The sequence below is a fragment of the Perna viridis genome, chromosome 6 (genome assembly GCF_037379345.1).
Source record: "Perna viridis isolate PV_CMFRI_1.1 ecotype Kerala chromosome 6, ASM3737934v1, whole genome shotgun sequence".
NCBI classification, from domain to species: domain Eukaryota; kingdom Metazoa; phylum Mollusca; class Bivalvia; order Mytilida; family Mytilidae; genus Perna; species Perna viridis.
In genome coordinates, this window is record NC_142450.1 from 38004664 (window position 1) to 38017460 (window position 12797).

The following is a 12797-nucleotide window of genomic DNA, read 5'->3' on the forward strand; positions in this document are numbered from 1 at the left end:
TTTTGCAAAACTTTGCTGTGCAAAATGAATGTTGACCTGAACAGCTGACACACGTGTGGCACCACTATTTCTTGTTTTGAACTACTAAAACGGAAAATGTAACTTAAATTTTCTTGAAAAGATAGGACTGATGTAGCTGTTGAATAAATTTCAACTAATCTTTTAAGTTCGTTTTCTTATGTTTTTTAATCCCTTTTTGGGTTCCACGCTGGAAATATATTTTTTTTCAAAACAATGAAAAAGTGTGTTCCCTCTTTGAGCCACTAAAACATTGGTCATGATTTCCTGTTATACTGTTCATTATATGTGCCAACATAAATCTTAATCTGTTAATAGAAAAAAACATCAATCAGAACAATAAAGAATATCTCCAGTGCCAAATGCCAGAAGGGATTATATAATTCTCTTAAGAGTGACCGAAAATGGACAAGATATACATTTGTACCTCTCCAAATTGCTAAGGAGAAAATACTTCCATATAAAATTATCTTAGCTATTAGCATGATCTTTGCATCCCCTAATCCTATGCATCCCCATGATTATCATCTAAATTTCTGGCCACATCCATAAATTGTGAAGCAATATGATGACCCTTTGCTGAAATATGCATATACATGAAGTAGGCTTCATTCTAATATTTGAAAAAAAAATCAAGCCTATTTGGGGACAAGTATTAATAATTACAATGAAGTAGGCGCTGCCTATAAAAGAGAGCACCCCTTCACCAAACATATACTTGAAATTTCATTTTACCCTCATGAGCAGGTCCAGCAATATCCTTTTTTTAAAAAAAAGTTTCATGATTTGTACATTTCTTGAACAATATCATTTTCCCATCGAAGGTGGGAATATTTAACACACAACCTATGACATAAACAAATACACATCAAAGATTTTGATGCACCTGACCTTCAGTTTCAATAAAAGAAGGAATCATCAGTTATTATATGTACAATATATCTTAATTTCCCTTAAGGGTCCCCAATATACAATATATAAGGTTTGAAAAGTTTGGGAATTGTACATACATATCTTCCTTCACTGCTCAAGAAACAATCCTGCCTCAGAAACACTAGAGCTTTGATTGTATTGTCCAAATCAAAGCATACATGTGTAGCTTTTCTCATATAGGAAAGGCAAAACATAAAGTGCTGAATGTATGTTTATAGATTTTGGGAAGATAAATCAGTTTTGAAGGAATATGCAAGTTTTTGTGGGCTCAACATGCTGTTAAATTTATTCTTATGATTAAGATATCAAGGATTTGCATTGTAGACAGGATAGGAGTCATGTTGTTTGGTAATGATCAGCATTTTGAATAGGACATCCTGATATTCAATGTCCAGCATCTTTTTATTTGTGCATGAATCAGTCTATTTCAAGCAAACATACTGCTCCTAATTTTGGAAGTTTGAAAAATAAATAACTTTTATAATCATTTGTTCTTTGACTTTCAATAATTTTTTATTCCATTTATTGCAAACTAAAATCTTTTAAATTTTGATTGCCAATATCTATAACCCAATTGAATGGATTTGACCTAGATGTATTTTGGTTCAACCTTTAGTGCTTTGGATGAATGTATTTAGATTGGTAAAATAATGTAAAACATGAAAGTTTAGGGAGAGTAAAGTTATATATTATAAATACTGCCCTTTGAAAGATATTTACTATCATTCCAGGAGATTCACATCCATAATAATCGAAAGTGAAATAAATTTGTATATTCACTCTCTTACCAAAAGTTCTCAATACTTTCTCTTGTGATATTTACTTTATTTGACATCACTGATTCCTTGGAACATCAATTTACTGATCACATATTTAAAATCTATTTGAAAAAAAACAATAAATTATTATTGATGAAAAATAAAAGGATAATCAACTGTTTATCCAGAGTAACAAAAATTTAATTACTTGTTTTATTTTGGCATTCTGCTGCACTTGTAATCAGAGTATGGTTACTGTGATTTCATTATTATTTGTGTAGTATTTATTTTTGTGGGTGGTGGATAACTCTTCATCCTGTCACCCCATAATTGTTAAATTAAACAACAAATTAAATTGTTTCTTATTGCTGATTAATCTTTTGGCTACCTGGCATTCGATAAACTCAGGGTTTTACCATCTTCATTTTAAAAAGACCTTCAGATAGTGATTGCAAATGAATTTTACATTCATAAGAATTTTGACTTATTTGGAGATTTCCAAAAGGATGAATCTTGTATGCAACTTCCATTTGTTTATTACATGTACAAGTGATTTTGTTTCAGTTGTCAGTTTTTTGAAAAACAAAATCAGCAAAAAAAACCTTACAAAAATGTCCAGCCTAAAAGGCTTTGCTTGGTAATTTTACAGAAGATGCATGTAAATCGTCGATTGTTTTGTGTATACACCAACAAACCGTGAAATCAAGTACCCAAGGACATGTCTTTTTTTCCTTAACCATGTGAATTGATATCCACGAAATCAAATGAAAAATCCTAACAAAATGTCCAGCCTAAAAGGCTTTGCTTGGTAATTTTACAGAAAATTCACGTAAATCGTCGATTGTTTTGTGTATACACCAACAAACCATGAAATCAAGTACCCAAGGACATGTCTTTTTTTCCCTAACCATGAGAATTGATATCCACGAAATTGAATGAAATCACAGTATTTGATTTCTAATTAATTATCCTATGAACATTTTTAACTCTAATTTTGATACTTGTATTTTTCATCTGGTAAACAGTTGGGAGGAGATGATAAAAATCAGCTGATTAGCCATCTATCAGTATTATTTCTGGAATACAAATACACAGAGGATGTTTGTAAGATCTGTCGACCAGTGATCCTTGATATTGTGAACAGAGCAGCTGATATAACTTCCAAGACTGAGGAATATGATAAAATCTTTGTAGCTCTTAGTAGAGGCATTGTCTTTTGTCCAGATTTGAAGAGGTAAATTATACCAAAACACTGATTTGGAAATTTTCTTTTGTTATAAATTTTCATTCCAAATTTATTTTAAGTATAACTTATAGTCAGTTATGAACATTTGTGTTACTTGTCCCAGTTATTATTATTGTTACAATCTGGAAGTATTGTACCAAGAAATAAAAAGTTGAAAACAAACACCAAATAGTTGCATCTGAGAAAAAATGATGATCTAGTCAAGAAATCTTTAAAGACTGTTATGACTTGTTTGAATACAACATTATACTTGTCAAGATAAATATGTATGCAGTTATGTATTGTATTTGTGTTGTTGATTTTTGTTTGCACTTACAGTTCTCTACCATAATCTTTTTTGTCTTATTTAATTTTAGTTATGCTGCTGATTACCTTTTCAAAAGTACTACCAACTTACCCTTTCATAACATTGAAAATCGTCAACATAACAAGCAAGTAAGTATATCTATGTACAGTGGTCATTTGTACTAAGCATTATAATGGTCCTTTGATGTAAAAACAACATGATTTTTAGGTTACATAAATACAATTTTTTTTACATTTACCTTGTTCCAAAGCACAGGGGTATACTATTTTACACTTGTCTGTCACAGCCACTTGATATTTCAACAAAAGCTTTATATAGGTGTGCCATATTGTTAGGTCTGATTTTTGGCTTGGGAGACCACACTTATTATTTGACTATTGGTGTTAATAAAATGGTACAATAGCCTGTATATAAAATCATCCATTGTTTTGAATGAGTCCAATCTTAGAAAGTACTTATACGTAATCCTTGGATTAAACTAAAAATTTTTGACATTTTGTCTTTTTCAGGACACAGTAGAAATTGCCAAGGCAACATGGAGATTTTTGAAAGAAATGGGAGATTCTATCAAGAATATTCTACAATTGGATTCCATTCTGCAATTTTTGGAACAAAACAAGGAGAATGTGGAGGCTACATGGTATTTATTTTATTACTTTGTTATAGTGTTTTGAACATGTCAGTGAATTAACCTTAAGTCATTCATTTGAGAGAGAATAAACTTCACTAGGAAGAATCCCTTACAATACTTAGTTACTTCGGCCACATTTATTTTGGCGATAGTAAATATAAAGTATCATTGTAGATATTTCTGAATTTGCAGCATAATTTTTTATTTATGTTTCTTTATTTTTATGGATCTATTACAGGTACATCACAAATGCTGTATCAGAAATGGTGTCTATGTCTTCTGTCCAGAGAGAAGAATTCATTGGAAATTTTATCAAAGACAGTGAAGTTTTGATGGAATATAGAGTCAGGTTGGGAATGAATTTCATTTCTTATTCATGTGTACAACGAGAGCTTTTGACAAAATCAATTAACAAGAAAAGATTTATTTTATTTGCCACACAAATTATGGAAATTTTAATAAAGTAAAATTCATATAATGATAGAGTAAGCATGGTAAAGGCCTGGAGAAACATAATGAATATTTTTTCTGAATAAGATATTCTTTTTTTGTAAATTGTAAAATAATATACACATAAATGCTTATCTCCCTTCTCATTTTACATGGAAGTAGGTTAGCTAAAACAAGAATGACTGAAATTGATTTCTTTCACAAACTTTGTCTATTTTTAGGCATGCAACAGATCACCTAGGCAGTGGATTACTTGGACGTAATACACCATTGGAAGGCCTTGTAACAAAGATACAGGAAGCTTTGTCTGGGTTGGATGGTGATGACTTGCACCAGAATGTTGTCATGGTGGCAGGGATAATGCTACAGAAATCTGTGGTCAAAGAAAGTCTGGTATGTCATGTTCTGTGCAAACTTTTACAATTTTGATATTTTTACTCCCTGTTATTATAATGGTATGTAAGTTCATTTGTCATTTCTGAGACAAAATAGAAATGCACTTTTTATCTGTTACTGTTAAAATATTAAGTATTTTGCTACTTGATAACAGTTTTAAGTGGTCCATTATTTCTTGAATAGCAAACTACTTTACTTGACAGAATCCATGAAAATTGCAAATGCAAAAGTTTATCCTTTTACAGTTATGTGTATTTGAAATTGAAGCAAGTGCTTAACAGAGAACAAAAGTTTGACATCCATTTCATATATCATGAATGCAGTGCAAAATAAATGATATGAAACCATGGTAAATAGTACTGATGACATTTTTATAATATATTATTTTCCAGACAACCACATTGGGGTTGATACCTGTGGAGTCAACTGTCAGTCATCTTAGAAGTCTAGCCCTGGCTGTAGCGTCAGGGAACCCAGTATTACTCCAGGGTCCTGTAGGATGTGGTAAAACCTCATTAGTAGAACACCTGGCGCAGGTAACAGGTAGACAGATATCTCCCTCATTGATGAAGATTCAGCTTGGTGACCAAACTGACAGCAAGGTATTTAATTGTAATGTCCATGGTGTAAGGTATAGTAAAGAGTTCTGCAGCCCTTTTCACAAAAAATTGTAAGTGTTAAATTCGTCGTAAGTTATGACATCATAGTAAATAAAAGTATTGTGACGTCATAACTTACGACTAATTTTACTCTTATGATTTTTTGTGAAAAGGGCCACTGAGTCTTATGGGCATACTAATTTTAGAATTTAAATCTATGTCATGTGAGTTTGTTAGACGCATATCCAAGACAAAGTAGAAATTTATTTGAACTAATGTGATGACCTGAAGAAAAGTGTATACCAAAGCGAAAATTGTTGAAATGATTCATCATATTTAGGCAAAAAAAAACATATGTCTGTTTTGGGTTTCCGGACCGACCCTAATACATTTTTTCTCCAATATTGAAAAAAATCGGTAATTTTCGCCAATTTCTGGTATAATACGGATCATTTCCGCTAAAACCGAAAGTATGTTAAAAACCAGGTCACAATAGCGTTTGAATAGGAGACTTATTTATTTCACATAAATCCAAGCGTAAATACAGTGTACTTATAATTGTTCAAATTTCCTACAAAAAATAAGTGTGTTGTAATGAAATACATGATTAATAGGTGTGTATGTTAAAAATTAAACTTTCTACTTAAAACCAAACACTTTTATGACATAAACATGATGCTGTTTAACAAATATAGGCTCAACTTTAGTCGAGAAAAAATAAAATGAAAAGCCGACCGACCTATCCTATTTTTGGGAGGAATGTAACCCTTAACAGACATTTTTTTTTTTGGCCTTAATGTAATGATCTCTTGCCTTGTTGGAGAAAAAAGTGGTAAATCAAACTAATGCCATTATCTTTTTTACAGGCATTGCTTGGTACCTACAGATGTACTGATATACCTGGGGAATTTCTATGGCAACCAGGTATTTTGACCCAGGCTGTGATTGAAGGACACTGGGTATTATTGGAGGATATAGATTCTGCCCCAATGGATGTAGTGTCAGTGTTGTTGCCTTTGTTAGAGAGAAATGCTCTGTCTCTACCTGGACATGGAGATAACATACACACATCACCTAACTTCAGACTATTCGGTACTCAAAGGTAGGACTGTACTTTGTTGGCAGATCTAAATATTCAGATCTTATATTGAATGGATCTTTTAACTGATAAACAATTGAAGTTTGCCAAACATTTGTTGAACATTGTATTGTCAATGGAGGAGGGTCCCAGAAACATTCTTTTATATAAGATCCATATCCTCCAGTGTCAGTTATACATGTACATATTTTTTTTTCAAATTAATCATGAAAACAGTCCCTGTTGCCTATACTCAGGTTTGTCTAATAAACCAACAAATACAGTTTAACATATTCAACTTGGCAATGCTATCACAAATCAGTTTTTTTTTGTGGGGGGGGTGGTAAGATTACATCATTTTTTATTCATAGAAATGATTAGATCTCTATCTTTTGAAAAAATTTCAGAAAGTTAAAACAGATCTTTTTAGCCATTAACAACCTGATAAATCAATATAAAAGGTCTATGATTTTGTAAAAATATTGTGAATTTGACCATTGAGTTATTAATTGTGTCAATTAGTTATACACATAATCTAAAATTTTCTGTTTCTGATTTTATTTATCAGACTGCTTGGTTCTCATTCTGGTTGGCATCGTCAACACAACAGCAGCTCAGTATTGCTGGAGAAAATGTGGACAAAAATCAATGTAGAGCCTTTGTCTAGATCAGAGTTGGAAATGGTTTGTGAATAAACATCATTGGTCAACATTGTTGGAAAATTTGATTGATATAATCTGAAAAATTATGTATATTTTTCTCTGCAAAATACTTTCCTTCTTACCTTAATCAGTATCATTAAGCTCGTATTTTTCAGTAGTTGCTTTTTTGAATGCTTACATGCCTTAAATGCTTGATGTTAGATGTAGAAATAGATCAGAGTAAAGATGGAAAACACACACGGTGAGAATTGGATATGTCTTTTGTAGAAGTTAATTTACTTTACAATTGATACAGGTTATAACAACAAAGTACCCAGACCTGAAGCCAGTGGTTGACAGATTGTTAGATATCTACTTCATGTTATCTGCTGGTAAACATACCGGAAGTGAGGAAGAATCTGTGGGCAAGTTCTTATCACATGATGGCAGGCTTATATCTACCAGGTAAGTGTTGTAATCGGTAGGCAAGCTTCTGCCCAGATTTGGCTTGCTTGTATCTACCTGGTTAGCATTATAATCAATGAGCAAGTTCCTCTCTCATGATGGCAGGCTTACTGTATATCTAACAGGCAAATGTGTTTGTCTGATTATGGCACAATTGATAAAACTTCTACTGTGAAAGTAGTTTAATTTGTGGATACCAATTTTTGTGGATTCGGGAAGAAACAAAAGTTTGTGGATTCTTGAATTCATGGTTTTGAAGTTTTCAGTATACACATCAGTGGAAATCATGTTTCGTTGGGATGTGATGCACTCAGATTGTATGATGAATTATTTCACCCTGATTGAGGTAGTGTTTGACTGGTGCCCCAGTACTGCATTATTGTTGCTAGATTACTATTGAATTGTACTCACTTGCCAAAAGGCGGGTGCTGCTGGCAGAGCAGGACATGCTTATTCTTCAAGAGCACCTGATATCACTCCATTTTTTTTTGTGAGAGTTCATTTTGCTAATGCTTTAGTTTTTGTGTGATGTCTTGTTTCCCTTATCTTCAGTTTTTATGTGTAATCTTTTTTATTTGGTTCTTTACATTGGGTCTGTAGATCGTCTCTGTTTTTTGTGTTCACATTTAGGCAATATTTTTGGATTTTGACATATTTGAATCATCGCACTACTGATGCTTTGGTATTTTTTGCTAATATATTGTATAATTGGAGGCAATGAACTTGTTTAAATTTTTTTCTCTCAAATTTTTCAATGCATGTAATGCTGCCTATAAAAACTTTTTTTGTGCATAGTTAATTCTAGAGGACAACTTGCTACATATTTATGTCTACAAAAATACCAATCATATAAATATTGCTAATTTTGGGATGCTGTACATGTGATTCATGATGTAACCTATTATTATCAGCAGCATTAGAACCAAATGCTTAGGAAGTCCAAGATCCAAAAACAAAGTAAACAATGTATGTACAAGAAGTATTCAAAACCAAAAATATTGAAGTAAGAAGTGAAATACATCACTGATAACTTCTACCAAATATATAGTAAAGATATAATACAATACTCATCAAAAACACATGTTTCCTTATTTTCAGAAACATAAGGAAAAAATATAGAAACCTGTGTTGCAATTTCATATGTTATGAAAACCTAAATAAATATTGTTTTGTCTTGGAATTGAAGATATGAAAATAGTGTAAAGATGCCATTTAATTTTGATGTTTCTAGGGACCTGATGACATGGTGTAAGAGAATTGCCAAGGACTTTGATATTTCCTCTACAGCTACAGCCAATCTAGTGATGCAAGAAGCTCTGGATTGTTTTGTTTCTTGTTTGACTTCTTCTGAAAAAAGATTGATGGTGGCAGAAGCTATTGGAGCGAAACTTAATGTTAACAAAGTCAAAGTATGAATTCATTTTTCATTTAAAAACATAATGTCAATAGTTTTCAATGACCCTTTCTTTGTCAATTTAAAGTATGCTAGGAATACTCTACTCAAAACAACACCAACTGTCTCTGTGGGTAGCATGCTTGCCTCAAGTGCTGGAGGTTGGTGCTGGCTGAATCATACCACAGACTTTAAAATTAGTTCTCACTGCTTTCAGCCAAGCATTTAGGGGTAGTATCAGAATAATGTATTAGGGTGGGTTGACATGCTTACCTGAGGGATATTACTTCTGGGAGTTAAAAATCCAGCTCAGCATTTCAGACTGGTAAAATACAGGGTATGTTTGATTGATAAAACATTTTCATAAATGTATGAATATTATAGGACATTAAATCAAAATAGCATTTTTGGTTTGTCATCACTTCTGGTTTGCAGGGAAAGACTTTAGAATTTAACAGTAATATAAATTTTGATATCATGAAAATGTATTGAGAACCTTTCAATATTCATGCAACATTGTTACCTAAAACAGTAATGCTTTACATGCCATAAAAATAGTTAACTGCCAGACAGACATTTTACAGCTAGATATCTTTTTACAGGCTGAATTTTATAGTTGTAAATATAAACCAGAGGTAAAAATATCACAGAATAACTACAGTGTTGGAAGAGCATTGCTGCAGAGAAATATTACAGATAAAGTCAAAATGAATAGGTATTATAATATAACAGATAAAGTCAAAATGAATAGGTATTATAAAGTTACAATTAAAGTCAAAATGAATAGGTATTATAAAATTACAGATAAAGTCAAAATGAATAGGTATTATAAAATTACAATAAAAGTGAAAATGAGTAGGTATTATAAAATTACAATAAAAGTGAAAATGAGTAGGTATTATAAAATTACAGATAAAGTCAAAATGAATAGGTATTATAAAATTACAATGTCACAGATAAAGTCAAAATGAAAATGTATTATAAAATTACAATAAAAGTCAAAATGAGTAGGTATTATAAAATTACAGATAAAGTCAAAATGAATAGGTATTATAAAATTACAATGTCACAGATAAAGTCAAAATGAAAAGGTATTATAAAATTACAATAAAAGTCAAAATGAGTAGGTATTATAAAATTACAGATAAAGTCAAAATGAATAGGTATTATAAAATTACAATATCACAGATAATGTCAAAATGAAAAGGTATTATAAAATTACAATAAAAGTCAAGATGAGTAGGTATTATAAAATTACAATTAAAGTCAAAATGAATAGGTATTATAAAATTACAGATAAAGTCAAAATGAATAGGTATTATAAAATTACAATAAAAGTGAAAATGAGTAGGTATTATAAAATTCGGATAAAGTCAAAATGAATAGGTATTATTAAATTACAATGTCACTGATAAAGTCAAAATGAAAAGGTATTATAAAATTACAATAAAAGTCAAAATGAGTAGGTATTATAAAATTACAGATAAAGTCAAAATGAATAGGTATTATAAAATTACAATGTCACAGATAAAGTCAAAATGAAAAGGTATTATAAAATTACAATAAAAGTCAAGATGAGTAGGTATTATAAAATTACAATTAAAGTCAAAATGAGTAGGTATTATAAAGTTACAGATAAAGTCAAAATGAATAGGTTTTATATAATATTACAGATAAAGTCAAAATGAAAAGGTATTATAAAATTACAATAAAAGTCAAAATAAGTAGGTATTATAAAATTACAGATAAAGTCAAAATGAATAGGTATTATAAAATTACAATGTCACAGATAAAGTCAAAATGGAAAGGTATTATAAAATTACAATAAAAGTCAAAATGAGTAGGGTATTATAAAATTACAATTAAAGTCAAAATGAGTAGGTATTATAAAATTACAGATAAAGTCAAAATGAATAGGTTTTATATAATATTACAGATAAAGTCAAAATGAATAGGTATTATAAAGTTACAGATAAAGGCAAAATGAAAAGGTATTATAAAATTATAATAAAAGTCAAAATGAGTAGGTATTATAAAATTACAGATAAAGTCAAAATGAATAGGTATTATAAAATTACAATGTCACAGATAAAGTCAAAATGAATAGGTATTATAAAATTACAATAAAAGTCAAAATGAGTAGGGTATTATAAAATTACAATTAAAGTCAAAATGAGTAGGTATTATAAAATTACAGATAAAGTCAAAATGAATAGGTTTTGTATAATATTACAGATAAAGTCAAAATGAATAGGTATTATAAAATTACAGATAAAGTCAAAATGAATAGGTATTATATAATATTACAGATAATGTCAAAATGAATAGGTGTTATAAAATTACAATGTCATAGATAAAGTCAAAATGAATAAGTATTATAAAATTACAGATAAAGTCAAAATGAATAGGTATTATAAAATTACAATGTTACAGATAAAGTCAAAATGAATAGGTATTATAATATTACAGATAAAGTCAAAATGAATAGGTATTATAAAGTTACAATTAAAGTCAAAATGAATAGGTATTATAAAATGACAGATAAAGTCAAAATATATAGGTATTATAAAATTACAGATAGAGTCAAAATGAATAGGTATTATAAAATTGCCGTTTAAAAAATCAGGTAGATGGTATCACACATAAAAAGATTATAGGATTTTTTTATTGCCAAATGTATTAAACATACCTAGAAAATGTCCAAATAATGTGGCTGAAATAACATGGTGAAGAGAAATAACCTTGGGTTTGTTGTATTGCAAGTAAAATGCTGGGTAAAATTTGCTGTACATTTTTACGAATTTGTATTGATAATGATAAATATGTCTTGTGAGGAAGTACAAAAGTTTTAAAAAAGGAAAATGGTGGAACATCATATGTAAGTTTTAGATTTGGGGTTTGCTGTTTCACTTTTTTTCTTTCAAATTAAAATCATTATACATGTAACTTTGTTGGCAACTTGGCATTTTAAAAATATGAATGTAACCTCATGTTTCATCTCTTCTAGGTCGTACTCAACATTTTCTTTCACTCGTCAGTCTTCAGCATTGCTGGAAAAGGTAGCAGTTTGTGTCATGAACAGTGAACCAGTTATACTAGTTGGAGAAACTGGTACTGGTAAAACTTCATCCGTCCAGTATCTAGCTCAGCAACTTGGTACGTGTTTATATGTATGTTAAATACCTACCAAATATTTAGCAGTGTTCTTGATAAAGTTAATGCATACATTGGTCAAAATGTACTTCACTTTTGTAAGGGCTCTTCATGTTTTCATAATGGATTGTTTTTGTCAATTTTAATTTCATAAATTTTAATCATCCATTACTGACTTGTGATTTTGGAGTTATTTATGAAACTATTATATCTTTTAACAGGTCACAATTTAAAGGTGGTGAATATGAACCAACAGAGTGATAGTTCTGATTTATTAGGAGGGTAGGGAGTTTTGATATTTCTGAATCACTGTCGTAAATTGTAAATGATTTAGTTCAATCTTCATTTGAACTAAAGGTTGTTAAAGAAATATCTTTAATTTAAAATTTTACTTTGAGGTATAATGTTACCTGGCCTCAGTCATTCCTCAATCTAGAACAGTTGTCAAAACAGAAGAGAATAAAAATGTCTCCTTTGTCTAATTAGCTATCATTTCACTGCCTTAAGTATAAAAGGCAGTGGATTCTACTCAATGTCGTCAATTAATCATAGTCTTAAGAAATTTTTAAAAAAACTGCTTCTCTGCCAAGAATGGAATTAAAAACTGACAGCTTGTTTTTGATAATATCTTAATTTAATAAGATAGATTCCTGCAAGCTGTTGATTTACATTTATTGATCTATCTCTAGACCTGACAAGTCAAATTTTCTTTAAAGCAAGGCCAACTTT

General features: G+C 30.2%; 1 protein-coding gene across 1 annotated transcript in view; it reads left to right on the forward strand.

The window, feature by feature from the left end:
• The window catches only part of LOC148614840 (midasin-like), a 77146-nt gene that overhangs the window by 314 nt on the left and 64035 nt on the right, over window positions 1-12797 (forward strand). The window contains exons 2-14 of the mRNA XM_088589266.1: window positions 2735-2943; window positions 3312-3390; window positions 3772-3902; window positions 4132-4242; window positions 4565-4736; window positions 5132-5341; window positions 6205-6440; window positions 6985-7099; window positions 7374-7522; window positions 8754-8931; window positions 9518-9630; window positions 11923-12071; window positions 12290-12350. Coding sequence (XP_088445392.1) covers window positions 2735-2943; window positions 3312-3390; window positions 3772-3902; window positions 4132-4242; window positions 4565-4736; window positions 5132-5341; window positions 6205-6440; window positions 6985-7099; window positions 7374-7522; window positions 8754-8931; window positions 9518-9630; window positions 11923-12071; window positions 12290-12350 — 1913 coding nt within the window. The remainder of the gene's footprint in view (window positions 1-2734; window positions 2944-3311; window positions 3391-3771; window positions 3903-4131; window positions 4243-4564; window positions 4737-5131; window positions 5342-6204; window positions 6441-6984; window positions 7100-7373; window positions 7523-8753; window positions 8932-9517; window positions 9631-11922; window positions 12072-12289; window positions 12351-12797) is intronic.